Raw genomic sequence first — 17,194 nt, forward strand, 5'->3', positions numbered from 1 at the left:
GTGCCACACACCCTAACTGTTTGAAGAATATTCTCTTCTGTTATGAAACTGACAAAACATTAAGACTCTAGTTCTAAAGTTTCTTATGGTTCAGAGGACCATCTAATAGATTTTCAAAGCTAATGGTTGTATCAATATGATGTTTCAAAATGAACTTTTACATTTTTATTTATTTATACTAGCTTCTTTTCCTTTATTTCCTTCTTTGGGTGCTTAAAGTAAAAGCGATCAAGCAAGCATTTATTGCTTTGGGAGGCAATCCCAGATCTAGAATAACACAATTGCCCTATATGGCCCCATATTTCTTTCGTCCATAACACATTTTAAAGAAAATTCTCCAGTAGTTGCTTTCACTTATCACTAGAGTGAGTGTACATTATATTAAGATGGGAAGAATGTCTTATTAATTTGAAAGTGGTTTCTCATACTTTGTACATTTCATGTTGTCTTCCCAGCACAGTGTACAGAGATATCTTCAGTAAAGATCCAAGTCGCAGACAGCAAGCTAAAAGCAAATGGCTGGAGTCTTTCCAGAAACTCCACAAGATACTTCAGGAATATGCTACAATTGTTCTTGGTCAAGAAGATGCAGCCATGCTGCTTAGAACAAGTGAGGAAGCTATCCAAACTACAATCCGTATGGTATTTTGTTATATTTGTTCAAGGAGAGAGATTTATTATATTAAATTGATTTCTCTCTGTTTTCCAAGCTCTGCAGCAGGAAGTGGATCAAGGATTCAGAGTCCAAGGAACACGTGAGGATCACTGTCACTGCTTCAAAAGAAATATAACTGACTTACAATGCAATCTGTCAGATCCCCAGGCATCTAAATATATTGACATCCACCCACAAACACTAGAAGTGAACAAAAATATTAATGAAGGACATCAAAACTTTGTGAAAAGCATTCATTCTAGGGTAGGATTATCAAATGGGCGTAGGTTGTCATGTTCCATACAAGTAAGGTTAAATTTAAAAGTACTCTAATTTTCAGATGGAAATATTTAAAGATCCATCATTGATGTACAGTATTATGGAATCTGAGAGTTGTAATGCATCTTACTATATAGTATTGTAAAGCTTGTTGAGGTCTGTGGCTAGGCAATGCAGCTGTTTGAAAAAATGTATTGAGTATGCTGAAAATCTTGATTTCATAATCAGCTACAGACCATAATGTCAATGGAATTAACTTATCACTTTATTCGTTTAGCATTTATTCACCATTATATACTATGTCTGCTTTTCAGTCAAACAGTGTAAGAAGCTTTGGATCTTTTTTTGGTGTTAATCTACTTGCAAACGCTTTCCTTCATATTAGAAGTTAATAGTTAATTTGCCTTTACAGCTTCGTCATACAAATATTTACAAGAAGAATGTTAGCTGGGGAAAAGGTGGCATCAATCCCAACAGGAATAGGTCCCATGCCTACTACCTAGAATGCCTTTGCAATGACTTTCAGAAAATTGTTGTTAATCATTTCAACAGGTTAGCTTCATATCTGCTTTTTGAAAAGAATTGTAGACATTGAATGCATAACTTACCCCTAAAACCAGAGGTGGGTTCTTACCGGTTCGGCCGAGTAGTAGTAATTTGGCCGCCCACGCACCCAAACCGATTCTATTGTCGGTGGCGCCATCTTTATTTTTGGTTCTGCACATTTGCAGAACAATCTCCATTGCATAAATGATTTTTGTTAACTTTTGTAACATTCTTTGCATGCGCAGACTGTTTTAGGTATAAATGTGCATGCATTCAAAACATTTTGTGTGCCGAACTGGCAGTAATTCCGGGAGCAGCCCACCCCCGGATTCAACCCATAAGATATGAAAAGATAAATGTTGATGCTCTGAAGATAACAGTAATACTCAATGAGCTGATGCTAAAAAGTAATACCTTTTTGAAAAAAATGTGGTTGCTATTGTTAATTGAATATTTTGAGTTCTGTGCTGTACATGTAGGTGTCTCTTGTCTCTTCACTGATATTAAACCATTCTTCACCTTTGTGAAAATGGTAATTTCAAATAAATACTGCACAAAGGACCAAACCTTATATCCAATACTGAATCAGACTAATCCAAAATGATCTAGGATATATCTGAATTCAAATGGAATTGGGAATCCCTTAAAGGAAAGGAAAGCAAGTTTGGATACTTTCTTCAACATGCCCATGTGAGTGCGCATGGGCACACCCGTGGACACTATAACATATTAAAATTATTTTTCTCTATTTCCATTTGATCAGAATCATCAGTTCAGAAGAAATGCCAGAAAGACTATGCACTAAAAGAAAGCAAGAATTTAACAGTCTTAATGATGAAGAGATTCTGGAACACATTCAGCATTATCAGGCCTTGTAAGTTTTGTAGGGTTTTATTGCTTATCAGAAATACTTTTTATTAAAGGGAATATACTAAAAGTGGAAATGAGTTGTAAGGGTTCATTAATATATGTGGTACCGTAATAAATAAATACATATTTATTAGCTTCTTGTGTGCTGTGGAGGTGTTTGAAGGAAGCTGGAGTCAACCCTTTAGTTGAATAGCTTTCAGGCCATTCCCCAAGCAAAAAAATACTGCATACTTTTAATGTTATATCACAATACAACAATGAAACAACATTAGTGTAGTCTGTGGAATTTTTTTTGTAAGGAGCTGTAAAATCAGACAGGTTAAAAACTGTGTTGTGTTGTCTATTCATTTCAGTCTATTCCACTATTAGGCTGGCAGTCTTTTTTCTTCCTCGTAGCATGCACTAAACTGACTTTAAACAGAGAGGGGCAAATATTTCTTTTGAGTATTTACTCAGATTTGCAAATAGCCCTTCCACCTGAATTGTTAAACATTTCATTGCTTCAACACAGGCTGGCAGCTGCATGAGTAGGATTGAAAATTATAGCTTTCAGTCACACAAGAGGTGCTAATCAGTATGTAGCCTAGGTCACAACAGCTTTGTTAGTGCTGATCATATTTAAGTGGACTCTTTACTCAGTCAAGTTTTCTGTTTTATATTACGCAATGAAGACAGACTGTATTATCAAATGTGGTTAATTCATTGATGGTTCCTTATGTTGTGCCAACACCACCCACTTGAAAAACCTTGAGGATTTTAAGTTAAGAGGAGGAATAGGAGCAGAAAGTGGAGTACTTGTTATATTATGCCCATAAACCAGCCCCATGTCAACCATTCTAACATAGATATTGCCTTTAGTTTTTTAAAATTGTGCAGACTTAAAAAAACACTAAAGAAATAACATTTTGTTTACACTATTTCTAATTGGAGCATGTCCCAGGGGTGCAGAGATTGGATGACTGGTTTCCAATGCTAGCAAGCCACTAAAGGTTTATTGGTGTGTTGCAATATTTAGGTTTGGTTTAGTATGAATCTATATCAGCCCAAAATTACAGCGTCTTCACCAAGCTGTATGCTGCTTTCCATTCTATTTGGCTGGTCCCTGCTTGGGGGCTGCGGTGGGAAGGGGTTGTTTTTGCCAAGCATTTCTTAGCACTTCCTTGAGCTTTTTACATACAGCTTCTCCTAAGAAAGGAGGGACCTACAGATTACCAATTTTGCCACTGCTATAAAATATATTTGTAGTTATTCTGGCTCTGTTAACACTTTCCTGATCAAGTGCAAAGCAGGGTATTAGTACTCCTATAAACAATCTAAAAGCAGACTTCTGAATGTTACTGGGACAGAGGACTCCAATTTTAGTTCAAGAACAAATTCTTCTGTTAGAAGTCTGGGATGAACTGTTTTGTTTAAGTTAATTAAAATTTGCAACTTTCACCTATGCTATGACATTACAAAAATATGCTTTTCCACTGCAAACAGGATTAAACGTATAAAAGGAAGACAAATCTTCTTGAGCAAGCTGAAGAATCAGGTTACATCTTTAAACAGAAAAGTAACTGTTGTTTGTGGTGTGGCAGGTTCGGGAAAAAGTGGGATCATTGCAGAAGTAGCTTCTTTGGCTTCAAACTGGATTTCTGGGTAAGAAGAATTATTTGCACTCCTTTCTGGCAGGGATATAAAGAATTGTTCAGTCCTGAAATATAGGTCGCTTAAAAATCAATCTTCAAAAAAAGTCAACATAGAATTTGGGCAAATTCTTAACAGATCTTACTTACTGCTATCTGGCATGCTTGCTTCTTATGAATTAGCTTATTTTGGATCCCAAAGTCCTCTGAATTATGTAAAATAACTTTATATTAAAAAATGAAAATACATATTAAGTTTGTAATAGCTCATCAGTTCAATAATCACAGTTTTTTTTAAAAAAGTAGTTGTTTAAAAAAAACATGCCATATATAGTATAACTATTTTATTTATTGAATTGGGATAGGCCACCATCAGCATAGAATCTTGAAATAACTCTACTAAACATATAAAATATAGTTCTTAAAATGTACCAGGGATCACAATGAAGCACAAAACATTATTTCTAGCAGATTCTGAAATAAAAGATAATTCAAGCAATACAAACTAAGAAGATGTTTTGGTCTTTTTTTTTAATGCGTGGTTTTTAATTTAAAAAAAAAATCTGAGTGAATTCACTCAGACTGAAAAAAGAGCTCCCATCGGAAAAATAGTTTGGCACAATAATATTATGTTGCCCCAAATTCCCCTATTTTGTGTAACAGGGCCCATATTACAGATAGGCAGTCTTTCAAGTAATCTGACCCAAACCAAAAGGCCTTTAATGTTTCAAGCTAGCAGTTTAAAGAACCTTTTCCACTGGGAGAGTTTATTTGTTTATTTCTTCCTTTTTGATCCAGGAATCTCAGAGTTGTGCTTCGATTTATTGGTATAACTGGAGAAAGCAGAAATGTCCGACGGCTGCTTCTGAGTCTTTGCTACCAAATAGCTGACATTTATAATGTTTCTGTTACTTTATCTGAGGTATTATTTCCTCCTTGTTTTGATCAAGCACCAATGCATTTTTATTACGCCTTCATGCTTTTTCATATAAAGCAGTAGGCAGCAGATCACAAACCCTGGGACTGAGATGGTCAGTGCTCCCTGTGAGTTCTAGGGCAGATGGATACCTTGTGTAGAACAAAAGCCAGAAAAGCTATGCAGCTTTTTGGGGGGCAAAAATAGGGAAAAGGCATTTCCATCCATTTCTCCTAGGAATTGTTTTGATTTGAAATTTCCCACCATCACCTGCAGCCATAGGGTTTTCTGATGGTCTCCCATCCACATCTTTACCAGGCCTGACCCTGCTGTTTATTTAGACAAAATTGTATTTTCCTAAAAGGACTAATATAGATAATTCTCAAAATGTATAATACTTATCAACATTCTTCAGACAGTCTCATCCCCTAAAATTTTACAATTTTTCACTTCTCATCCAAGAAGCTTAAGAACTGAAGGAGAATTAAAGAAACTTCTTGGATGAAAAATGAATTTTAAAAAAACAACTAAGAAAGCTTTTTAGTGAAAAAAGCTGCCTTTTAGTGGAAAAAAAAAGGCCCTTTGGACAATCTTCGTGTGTTCCAAAATATCTCATCTGAGTAATTTTTAAAGCAAGCAGAACCCTTCTAATAGCCATCATAACTTGACCAACAGGACAGAACACATTATCTAATCATATTTTGTGTTTCTCAAAAAAGGATTTTGAGGGGCTGGTAGAAGAATTTCCCTCTCTGCTGGAATTTGCTACACTAGACAAGCCACTCCTAATCTGCCTGGATAGTATCGATGAATTATCAGAGGAATATGGTGCTGACCTTTCTTGGATACCACCTGAATTACCAAAGAATGTGCATTTTATTGTTTCTACTTCCTCAGAATCAAACATTTCATGCATAAGAAAGCTGGAGGTAAAATGAAGTTCCTGAATTAATTGTTTTTTCATTCCATATTTTTTCAAATAGTTGGAATTCCAAGAAAGCTTAATAATGCCAGGCATCTTTGAAGCAAAAGCACCTGGCAACATAATAATTTTGATTTCTTATAATAGGGGTTCCCAACAACCGGCCCACTGCTATAAGGAATCAAAATTATTATGTTGCTGGTTGCTTTTGCTTCAAAGGTACCCACTACCAGGCCGGGGCCTATTTGGAACCAGGTTATGCGAGTGATGGGTTGGCACGTATGTGTGCCTGCCGGCCCACTGCATCCGCAAATCGCGCTGTATGCGCACTGACCCACCACTCACGCAGCCTGGTTCCCTTCTCCCATCCCTCCAGCCATGCCGCCAAGCCGCAAAGTTTGGGGACTGTTGCCTTATAGTACAGTCATAAATTTTGCTGGAGCAGAATAGGATTCACAAAAATGTCCACTAATTACCCTACGGCAAAATAAAGCTCATTTTCAGAACTTAGATTCATTGAATAATTGAAAAGGAAAGTTTAAATTTTGGAAGTTGCTATTCGAGAATAGCTAAAGAGTGGCAAAATACTATTTTTGTTCTTTCAGGTTCTCAGGAAAAATTATATACCAGCCTTATCACAACATTCTATTAATCAGCGTTGTGGAATTTTGTTAAATTATCTAAACATTATGGAGAATATATTATATTCCAGCACATTTCCCTATCTATTTGTCATGTTTTTATGTTCTTTAGACAAAATGATAATAGACCAATGATTTTGTTGTGCCTGTTGACATACAAATCTAATTTTTTAAATGTAAATTGGAAAAAATAAAGCAATGCAAAATTTCCTTTGTTCATATTTTTTAAGCTCAGACTCAATTTCAACTTTGCATTCCTATACAAAGATAAAAATGAAAATGAGCAGTTTTGTGTATAAAGGAGGACTTTTTTCTTTTAAATTAATATTTACAACAGTGTGTGTGATCAGGGTGAAGGCTGGGTCCAAACAGAAAGCTTCTCTTATGTCTTATCTCCCTGGTATTTTGTCTTTTCTCAGTCTCTTAGTACTAGGTAGAATTGGTGAAACAGTGCTATGAAATTGAACTCAGGAAGACAAGATAGAAGGGGAAAGATCTGCTCCTGTTCCTCTATACAGAGTTTAATGTAAACCTACTTTGGTTTGTGCACATGTGTAACATGTGTAATAAACATGCACAATTACAGCTGAGTTTTGAGTTTATATTGTAAACCTGAAAAATCAAATCTGTGATTACTGGATTAAGTGACAGAAAAATCTCACTGTAATGTAAAATTTCCTTTGTTCTAATATTTGATTAGATTGACTTGCATTTGATTAGCAAAGGTGATCCTGTTGCTTTTGTGATTGGTAATAGTGCAAAAACTGAGGTATTTTTATTTTATTTAGAAAATAACCTTGAAAGAACATTTTTTTCAAATACCTCCTTTAACATTTGAAGAAATCAATGAAATTATCACCTGCTGCCTCGAAAAGGATCATCGAAGACTCTCTCAATATCAGTTCAATCACTTAAGGGAAGCATGCAGAGCCTGTCCATTGCCACTTTACCTATACTGTGCTTATAAGGAATCCTGTTTATGGACATCTTTCAGCCCAGACAAAGAGGTGTATCTCCCTCAAAGTATACCTGACATGTATTCTTGGAGGCTGAGCAGAATGGAAAGATCTCATGGAGAACAAATTATACAAAGGATGGCAGCTTATTTGACACTTTCAAAAAATGGCATCACTCAGGAAGAATTGCTCAACCTCATGTCAATGGATTGTGTAGTCATTCAAGAAATAAATAAATTCCAAAAAAGCTCAGTGTCAGCATTTCCACTAGTGTTGTGGCTGAAAATTTTAGATGATCTTGGAGATGATTTGAGAGAGCAAAGAACTGATAACACATATGTTTTTACTTGGGCTCATATGTCTTTAAAGCATGTGTGCATACAAAGATACCTGAAATCACAAGATTCCCAAATATCACTACATGCTATTTTTGCTGACTATTACCTGGGTAGAAGCTCACAGGAGATCAGGGAGTGCAGTGAACCATCAATATTTCAGCCTCTGGCCTGGACTCTAAAAAAAGGATCCAAGACCAGCTATAACTTCAATGTCCGTAAAATCTTTGGGGCTCCATATCATCTCATCAGATCCAAAAATATTGCTGTTCTGATTAAAGAATGTCTCTTTAATTATGAATTTCTTTTGTACAAATCCTGGGCCTCATCAATTGTCAGTATTGAAGAAGATCTAGGAGCAGCTATTAATGCTGACAGGTCAGTTCACAAAAGTAAAATAGAATTCTGCATTAATCTAATATAATGAAGTAGCTCATTGTTCCCCACTTACTACATCATCGTGAGCTGGCTAGAATTTGTAATTCCATTAGAACTAGGCGGTTCCAGAGGGTATCAACTATGGAAAGTCTGGAGTAGTTTACATTGAAATATGTTTTAGAGATTCACTATACATCAAAATAACATTCAGATAAAGCCTGGCTGGAGAACCTGTAGACATGATTTTATCAGATCTGTATGCCATCTTTTCAAAGAACACTAATTGGTTGTTTTTGAACTCTCCTGAGCCTTGATCGGTGTGCCTGCTGGCTAATAATGAAGGGAAAAAATAGTTCAACAACTCACTAAATATCATGTTTCCTACTCTTAATAAGAGTATTTCAACACTAATTATTTGTCACTCAACTATTTTGTGTTTACATCCTACTCATCATTTTGTTATGCAATGAATAAGAAATGCAATAGCTCAGCCTTAGAAAGCTTCTGTATAAAAACCATGTAAGACATTTGCTATGAGGGCAAAGAAATCAAAACTATGCTTGCTGACCATTTTTTTCCTCTGGCTCCCCCAACAGGACTATACCTGACTTAGCCTTATTAAGTGAAACTCTCAAATTGTCTAAGACGGTTTTAATAAAAGATCCATGCCAGATGGCTTCACAGCTCATAGGCCGTCTTCATCAGATTGTTGCAGCTGATATACCAGTAGCACCAGGTAGAGCAAATTATGACCCTCTGGTTTTTATAGAAGAAAATCTGATTCTATATTTCTTTATGATGTTTTGGTTTTTAATCTGTAAATGTCACTACTGGGATATAAACAGCAAAGGCAGAACTAAACTATAATATTCATATATACCTGAAGAATTAATTCCACAAAACAAGCTGCAGGCAAACATCAAAATAAGAGTGCACAAGGGAAATCTAATAGGGTGGTTCACCAAATAAGCAAGACCTAAACCTAGGTTTACATTAGAAAACATAGTTTAAATATATAACAAACAACAGGATAGGCAGAGTGGAGCCATCTAGGAATTCGAAAAGAACTGTTTAGTCATTTCCAAAGGATAGCAAGGATTCAAAGCAATTCAGTTCTTTAGCTTTAGTTTAAAAGAATTCCTGATTTATTGATTTGGATGATTGAAATGTTTATTGGAGTCCCAAAGCGGATCTCTTCTACTGAAGACCCATTTCTCTTTAGCATTGTGAGCTCTGTTGATAGCTACACCTTTGAGAGGGAAATAGTTCATTTGAATTTATTGGGAAATTAGTCATTAGTTATTTTTAGAGAAATTTTTATAACCATGTCTAAGCCAATCTTACATTAATTGAGAGACCTCTTACCTCTAATTGCCACAAAATTCAATATGGAGGTTTTTAATTATAGAAGATAAAGGATTAATAATTACACTTTGAAAGTTATATCTCTTTCTGATAGAAAAGGTCCAGAGGTTCTATATCTGAAAAAGTTAATTTTTAAGAATTGGAAACAGTAATGTACCATGTAATATTTCCTGTATAAGATGTATATTACAGTATTATTATTAATACATATTTTTTCCATTTTGATTCAGGTGATCCAAAAAAATATCTTTACCTGCCAGTTCTTTTATCCCAGTGTCAGAAATCTTCTATTCCTGTTCTTATACCTTCAACCTCTTGCCTTATAGCTCCTGGTGGACTTCTCTGTGATTTTTTGAAAGGTGACAATATTATCTTTTCAGAAATGATTTAATCCCTAATTCATGAAGAATTTTACATAGGGTGATTTCTATAAGATTTGGCCAATACTGTATAAATGTATGTGAACTGCAATTTGGTTTCAACTTTGCTATTATGTACGGTAGGTGTGCTGAACAATCAGCCAATTTAATGAGATAGTTGGTTATTATAATCACGAATTTATTTTCTTTTAAACTTCAACTTGCTGGTGTTGAAAGCAAATAGTTGGACAAGAAGCAAAATAACTAACCATCTTTTATTTACAACCATTATCACTGTTATCACAAAAAGAGAAAGATAAATCTTTAATTCATTTTTGGAGTGTATCATTTCTTAGCATTGATGCTATTCAATCTACCTCTGACATGTGTTATTGATTTCATGCTTTTACAATACATCATAATACCATATTTCACAATGCTGCACTCTCTGATAACACCAGGTGCTACTCTGTAGGACAGCCCACAGTTTAAAATTTTATGTATGACAACCAGGCACAAGGAAACAACTCCCATGATTTTTGTAAGGATATGAATCAATTCTTGCATTGCATTAAAAAATGCAGTACAATCAGTGATAGGATTTCAGTTGTGAGAAAAAAAATATTTCCTCTAGTTATAAAGGAGGCATCAATACAGTATTGTATTTTTATAAGACAAGAGCAGACTTTATTCTCAGAGCTGTTTAAGAATTTACTGTGGAGTTACTAATTGCTTCTTTCCACTAATTGATTTTAATCAGTTTTATTGCTCTTGGGGTTTGAACAGAGCGGTGCTAAATATAAATCAATTGGCTGCAAACTTTGATGCTCTACTCCATCTGGCCATCAAGACCGAAATAAGAATTGAGAGACGTTTGTGTTCAGTTTTGTTTGCTGCTGATAGTTGCAATATTTTTGTGTTCAGTTCTTTGTTGTCTTCCATGACTTAAAAAAAAAAATCTTGGAAAGGAAATTGTGTAGATCAGCCAAGACAAATTTCTCTTCGACTTGGTGATCTGGAGAGCGGCTGGATTATCTCGTTTGCAGGGGAGAGGGCAGGGGGAGGAAAAAAAACACCCCCAAACCAGAATTTATAATTTCAGGAAGTTCTAATCTTAGACGTTGGAAAAAAGTTTTATCCCTATAATCATAGCCTTTTCCCTACATTTGCTTATACTTTGGGAAAGATTGATGTAAGACGGGGGTGTCAAACTCATCAGGATTGTGGTTGACTTCGGGATGGGTGGGTTGGCCATGGTGGGCATGGCCAGCTCCCACAGCTGCTGTGCTCACTCTCCTTGGCCAGGTTGCTCATGGTGTGTGCGGGAGGGCAAAGTGTGTGGGTCAGAGGGAGGCCCACTCCATCTCCTTATGAGGAGACCTGGCTTTGTAACCAAAGCATCCTCAGTCATAGGATGGGAGACTACCAGGAGAGGTCAGGAGGGACAAGGAGATGGCAAATGTGCTAAGGCAGGATTTACCCTCATTCTCTCTCATTATATTCTATCTATCTTCCTTCCTTCCCTTTTTTCCTTCCCTCTTCATTCTTTCTTCTTCCTTCCTCTCTTTCCTTCTTTTTCCTTCCTTGCTCTCTTCCCCTCTTTCCTTATCCTGTTTTCCCCACTGGAAATAGCTGTTTGCAACACACATGGAGGGGATACTTTCCTAAGAAGTCACAATTCAAGAATACCAATGTGCACATAAGGTATCTCAGGGTGGGGAAGGCAATGGGGTGGGGTGGGGGCTAATGATAAAACAGGCCCTTAAGACCTCCCCAACCACAAAGATACCTCATGCTTCTCCCTCCCTTCCTGCCACAAGGACTCACTTGTCTTGCAAACATGTCTCCTCTCCTTGTTTCTCTGTTTATTTGCCTTTGCTTTCAGGAAGGGAGAGGAGAGTTGGCTGGGAAATGTTTCTTGTGTCAAGAATGGACACTCCTGGGTGCTATAATAGTGCACAGATTCAGGCACTCATCCTCTTTTGCAGAGAGTCAGGTTCAGAAACTTTCATTCTTGGCACAAAAAATGTTTGCCGGTCTCCTGCTCCTTCCTCCCCCCCCCCAACTACTTTCCACTTAAATACTTAATGAGACCTTGTCCCATGGAGCATGGAGCACACTTGCATGCAAATGGAGGGGGCAGAGAGAGAGAGAGAGAGAGAACAATCCAATTGTGTGTGTGTGTGTCTGTGTGTGTGTGTGTGTATGGGAGAGAGAGCAATCTGTACAGGGCACCAAAACTGCTGGCAGTGGCATGGGCAATAGGAGCCATCTGAGCAGCGAGGCGGGGTGGTGGTGGAGTAAGAAGCACAGCAAGAAGCACGGCGGAGGTGTGTATGCAGAGTTCCCCCCCTTGCCCAGCACTGGCTTACCTGAGCGCCCTGCCACCAGCCAGGCACTGAATTGCCACAACTGCCACCACAGCGAGACAAAGGCGGGGGGGGGCTCTCCAAAGTGTGTGTGTGTGAGAGGGGGGGGAGAGAGAGCGCACAATCCCTGCTTTAGTTGGGGCATTCAAGCTGCTGGCAGCAGTGAGTGGGTGGGGGAGAGCCAGCTGAGCAGCTGTCGAAATGATGTCCCGGTGCTTGGAAGCCGTACGGATCTGGATGGATGACAACCGACTCAAACTCAACCCCTCCAAGACGGAGTGGCTGTGGCTTCCGGCCCCCCGGTTCAACCAGTTGCTTCCATCTCTGGCCATCGGGGGCGAGCAACTGGCCCCCATGGAACGGGCACGCAATTTGGGCGTCCTCCTAGATGCCCGGCTGTCCATGGATGACCATGTAACAGCCGTGGCAAGGGGGGCGTTCCACCAGGTTCGCCTGGTGTGCCAATTGCGCCCCTTATTGGACCGGGATGCCTTGCGCACAGTCACCCATGCGCTGGTGACGTCTCACCTGGACTACTGCAATGCTCTCTACATGGGGCTTCCCTTGAGATGCACACGGAGACTACAGTTGGTCCAGAATGCGGCCGCGCGGGTGATTATGGAGAGGACAAGGTACTCCCATGTAACACCTCTCCTGCGCGAGCTGCACTGGCTTCCTGTGGTCTATCGGGTGCATTTCAAGGTTCTGATTATGATCTTTAAAGCGCTCCATGGCACAGGACCTAGTTACTTGCGGGATCGCATCCTGCCCCATACATCCCTACGACCAATCCGCTCACACAGAGAGGGACTTCTCCGGGTGCCGTCCGCTAAACAGTGTCGGGGGGCGACGCCTAGGAGCAGAGCCTTCTCTGTGGCGGGCCCAGCCCTGTGGAATGACCTCCCCCCTGATATCAGGATTACCTCTGATCTCCGCTCCTTCTGTGTAAAGCTCAAGACCCACCTCTTTCAACTGTCTGGCCTGGCTCAACCGTAGTTTATCCTTTTCCTCCTGACAGTCCTTTTTTAAATTGTATTATTATTTCGGGATATTTTAATGACTAATTTAATTTTTATTATTATTAATGTAATGTATTTTTAATTATTACCTCCTCCATGCATGTATGTATATGTATGTATGTATATGTGTGTATTTTTATGTTTATATGTATGTATGTATATTTTATTGTACGCCGCCCCGAGTCCCTTGCGGAGAGGGTGCGGCTAACAAATTAAATTTCTATTTCTATTTCTATTTCTGTTTTTCTCCTTGGCCTCCCCATTCAAGCAGCACAGGCTCTGCGGGACAGCATGGGCTCTCATTTCTCCCCGGCGCAGCGGACTCTAGCTTCAGTCTGGGTATTTAAGCTGCTGGGGGTAGTATCCACTTAATGATTGCCCCTTTCCCAACCAGCCAGCCTTCACTGCCTGACCTGCTCCCTGCTGGCTGGCGTAGGTGGGGAGGACAAGGAGAAAAACGGCTGCTCAGTTGGTGCTCCCCCCCACACTGCTGCCAGCAGATTGAATGCCGCAACAGGGATTGCACGCTCTCTCTCTTTCTCTCTCTCATACACACACATACACACACACAGAGTTTGGAGAGTCCCCTACCCCCCATCTTGCTGCAGAGGTAGTTGAGGCGCTTCAGTGCCTGGCTGGTGGTGTTCTGTGGGACTACAGTAAAAAAAATAGTTCAGATTTTCCAACTTCTCACGAAAAAAAAAAGATCTTGCAAGGTTGGAAGATCTGAACTATTTTTTTACCGTAATCCCACAGACTACTTTAGTTGCTCTGTATGTGGCGATGGAGAACTGGGCCTGTGTGCACACACGCATGCCGGGATGGTGTGGGCCAGGCCAAAGTGACGTGGGCTGGACCCTTACAGTTTCCAGGATGGCCATGCGGGCCATATTCAGCCTCATCGTTGGGCGGATGCGGCCCGCAGGCCTTGAGTTTGACACCTCTGATGAAAGAGATGGTGAGTTGATTACCTAGAGCAGTGATGGCGAACCTATGGCACGCGTGCCACAGGTGGCACACGGAGCCATTTGTCAGGGCATGCGGGGTGCTGCCTTGTCAGCTGGCCAGCACGCATGCGCGCGCTGGCCAGCTGAATTCACCTTTTTAAAAGCCATTTTTCGCCTTCCCCAGGCTCCAGAGGCTTTATAGGAGCCTGGGGAGGGCGAAAAGAGCCTCCCCCCACCCCGGAGGCTTCTCTGAAGCCTTCGGAACACTTAAACCACCCTCCGAGCAAACTGGAAGTGACTTCTGGGTTGCTCGGAGGGTCGTTTTAAGCGTTCCGAAGCCTTCAGGGACCGTCCGGAGACTTCCCTGACACCTTCGGAACACTTAAACCACCCTCCAAGCAAACTGGAAGTGACTTCTGGGTTGCTCGGAGGGTCGTTTTAAGCGTTCCGAAGCCTTCAGGGACCGTCCGGAGACTTCCCTGACGCCTTCGGAACACTTAAACCACCCTCCGAGCAAACTGGAAGTCACTTCCGGTTTGCTCGGAGGGTGGTTTTAAGCATTCTGAAGGCTTCAGGGACGCCTACGGACGGTCCCTGAAGCCTCTGGGGGGGGGGCAGGGAGGCTCTTTTCGCCCTCCCCAGGCTCCTATAAAGTCTTTGGAGCCTGGGGAGGGCGAAAAAAGCATGTAAAAATGGGGGGGTCGCGCGTTGTGTGCGCATGCGCATTGGGGGGTCGCGCGTTGCATTATGGGTGCGGCACGCCCGCACACAACCCCTCTGCGCTCCCCCCACTTGTGGCACGTGAGCCAAAAAAGGTTTGCCATCGCTGACCTAGAGACTTTAAACACTTTGTTGAGGAATGGTATATTCAATGGGTGTGGATACCTGACATTTCTTATCATGGCCAACTGAAACATTGAGCATACCAGTATCCTTCAGAAAATAACATTCTGTCGGTCAGGTACATGGATTTATTCATTAATCTAAAAATATTTCTGATTTTCTGAAGTATTAAATATTTCTATTTTTGATACTCTATAATGTTTGATATTAAAGAGCAGAAATATCTGAAGAAATAACCTAGTAGTCCTTCACAATGTAAGTATTAATTTTCACTTTTTCATTGTGTTCAAATTTACCATCATGCCAGGAACAGTAAAACTAATCTTAACAATCAAACTTTGATTTTGTTAGCATCACTGCTCAGAGAGAGAAGCCAAAAGGAGTTATTTGCTTGAGAGTTGTGCAAACACATTAAATATGAAAAAGCTCCTCTCATATCAAGATGTTAAGATAGCTAAAGATAGAAGAGAAGTTATTGATTAAATATATGGCATGCATAATTTTCAAAGTATTTTTCACACCAGCTGTAACAATGTGGATTTAAAAAGTTATTAATTTCTCTGCAAAGAAAGGTCAATAGGCTGATTTTATTGAAATCAATCTTCTACTTGTGAGAAAATTCTAAAACTGTGCTGCCATGAATCTGTAGGTCATTTGGACCGAATTACAGCAATAGGAGAAACCCAGAAACAGCTCGTAGCTGCAACAGTTTCCAGGAATGGTATTTTGAAAATGTGGGATTTGACTCTTGGCAAAGCGGTCTTCACTCTACATGAAATTGGGAAAAATATTAGTGATATCACGGTATGTTTGGACAACAGGCTGGTGGCTGTGTCTGACAAGACCACCATTAAAATTTGGGATCTTTCCTTGCAAAAAGTGGTGTACAGTTCTGGTGAGTTTTTGGATACACCAATACTAACCTCTTCAATGAATGGACAACTTCTGCTGGCGTTTTTTAGCGGGAACCACAAAATTCAGGTGAGTAAATTGTTTAGAAACTCAAAAGTCTATATACTCTGGTTCGACCTAGCTAGAAATATTTTTGGTCCTTTGCTCAGTTAATATGCATAATTGTAAAGAAACCACACACAGATGATTTTGTTAGCATTGCTTCTCAGAGAAAGGAACCAAAATTTAAAATTTAGTTAAGAGAGTTGTGCAAACACATTAAATATAGAAAAAGCTCTTCCTATGTCAAGATACTTTGATAGTTTCCTAGAAACATTGGGGAAATAACCCAGTAGGCAGAAACCAGCTTTGTCTGCATATGTTGTATAAAAAAAATTAAAATGTACTAATTTCAATAGGAATTACGCTACGTATTCCTTTTTTTGTGGATGTAGATAATCAGATTAGGTAAATTGTTTGCTGTAGATTCTAGAAATGATATGTTTTAAAAAATCATGTTTAATTTAAAAGGTTCTTATACAGGTGACCCTGCTTATTTGTAAGGCTCCATTCCAACCAAACCAGAGGTGGATTGCTACCGGTTCGCACCGGTTCGGGTAAATCTGTAGTGGTATTTTGGCCTTGGTCGCAGAACTGGCAGCGACCCAGGCTGGCCACGCCCCCAAACTGGTTCACCGGTTGCCTTTGCCGGCATGTTTTTCAGTATTTTTTTCATGTTCTGTGCATACGCAGAACAATTTACAGTCAGCAAAGCGAACTGGCAGCACCGCCAGCAGCAACCCACCCCTAAACCAAACTACCAGATTAAGACTACTGTAAAAAAAAAAATCTGTTCAATTGGCTCTGGTTCTTGGAGACCGGACAAGTCCTTGCAATTATTTTAAAAGGTTTTTCATAAATGGTTTTCCACTGCTTCCTTCTTAGAGTTGAGAGAAAGTCAACCAACTGGCTTTGTGCCAAGGCAGGACTTGAATTCAGGTCTCTCAGATTCTAGCCTAATGCCTAATACCACCACACCAAACTGGCTCTCACAGTACAAGAAATGCAATGCAAAATATATCTTACATATGTGTAAAAGTCTGCAGATATATAAAATGCATTTAAAAACTCTATAAATACACGATACCTTTACCCCTAGTTAGAAGAGCTGGTCTATATTTTCCAGCTGCAGATAATGAGACCTTAGAATAGATAATAACACTTTCCTGCATAACTAAATGTTTCCTTTTTATTTTTCCTGTTATATTCTACAAT

General features: G+C 39.5%; 1 protein-coding gene across 1 annotated transcript in view; it reads left to right on the forward strand.

Annotated features, from left to right (window-relative positions):
• The window catches only part of LOC309395527 (uncharacterized protein), a 49,501-nt gene that overhangs the window by 11,505 nt on the left and 20,802 nt on the right, over nucleotides 1-17,194 (forward strand). The window contains exons 9-19 of the mRNA XM_081959850.1: nucleotides 456-610; nucleotides 711-919; nucleotides 1,347-1,486; nucleotides 2,244-2,354; nucleotides 3,833-3,991; nucleotides 4,777-4,900; nucleotides 5,614-5,823; nucleotides 7,246-8,126; nucleotides 8,723-8,862; nucleotides 9,722-9,850; nucleotides 15,678-16,009. Of these exons, the coding sequence (XP_081815976.1) occupies nucleotides 456-610; nucleotides 711-919; nucleotides 1,347-1,486; nucleotides 2,244-2,354; nucleotides 3,833-3,991; nucleotides 4,777-4,900; nucleotides 5,614-5,823; nucleotides 7,246-8,126; nucleotides 8,723-8,862; nucleotides 9,722-9,850; nucleotides 15,678-16,009 (2,590 nt within the window). The remainder of the gene's footprint in view (nucleotides 1-455; nucleotides 611-710; nucleotides 920-1,346; nucleotides 1,487-2,243; nucleotides 2,355-3,832; nucleotides 3,992-4,776; nucleotides 4,901-5,613; nucleotides 5,824-7,245; nucleotides 8,127-8,722; nucleotides 8,863-9,721; nucleotides 9,851-15,677; nucleotides 16,010-17,194) is intronic.

The sequence above is a fragment of the Natrix helvetica genome (assembly GCF_964273705.1).
Source record: "Natrix helvetica genome assembly, chromosome: 7".
Lineage (NCBI taxonomy): Eukaryota > Metazoa > Chordata > Lepidosauria > Squamata > Natricidae > Natrix > Natrix helvetica.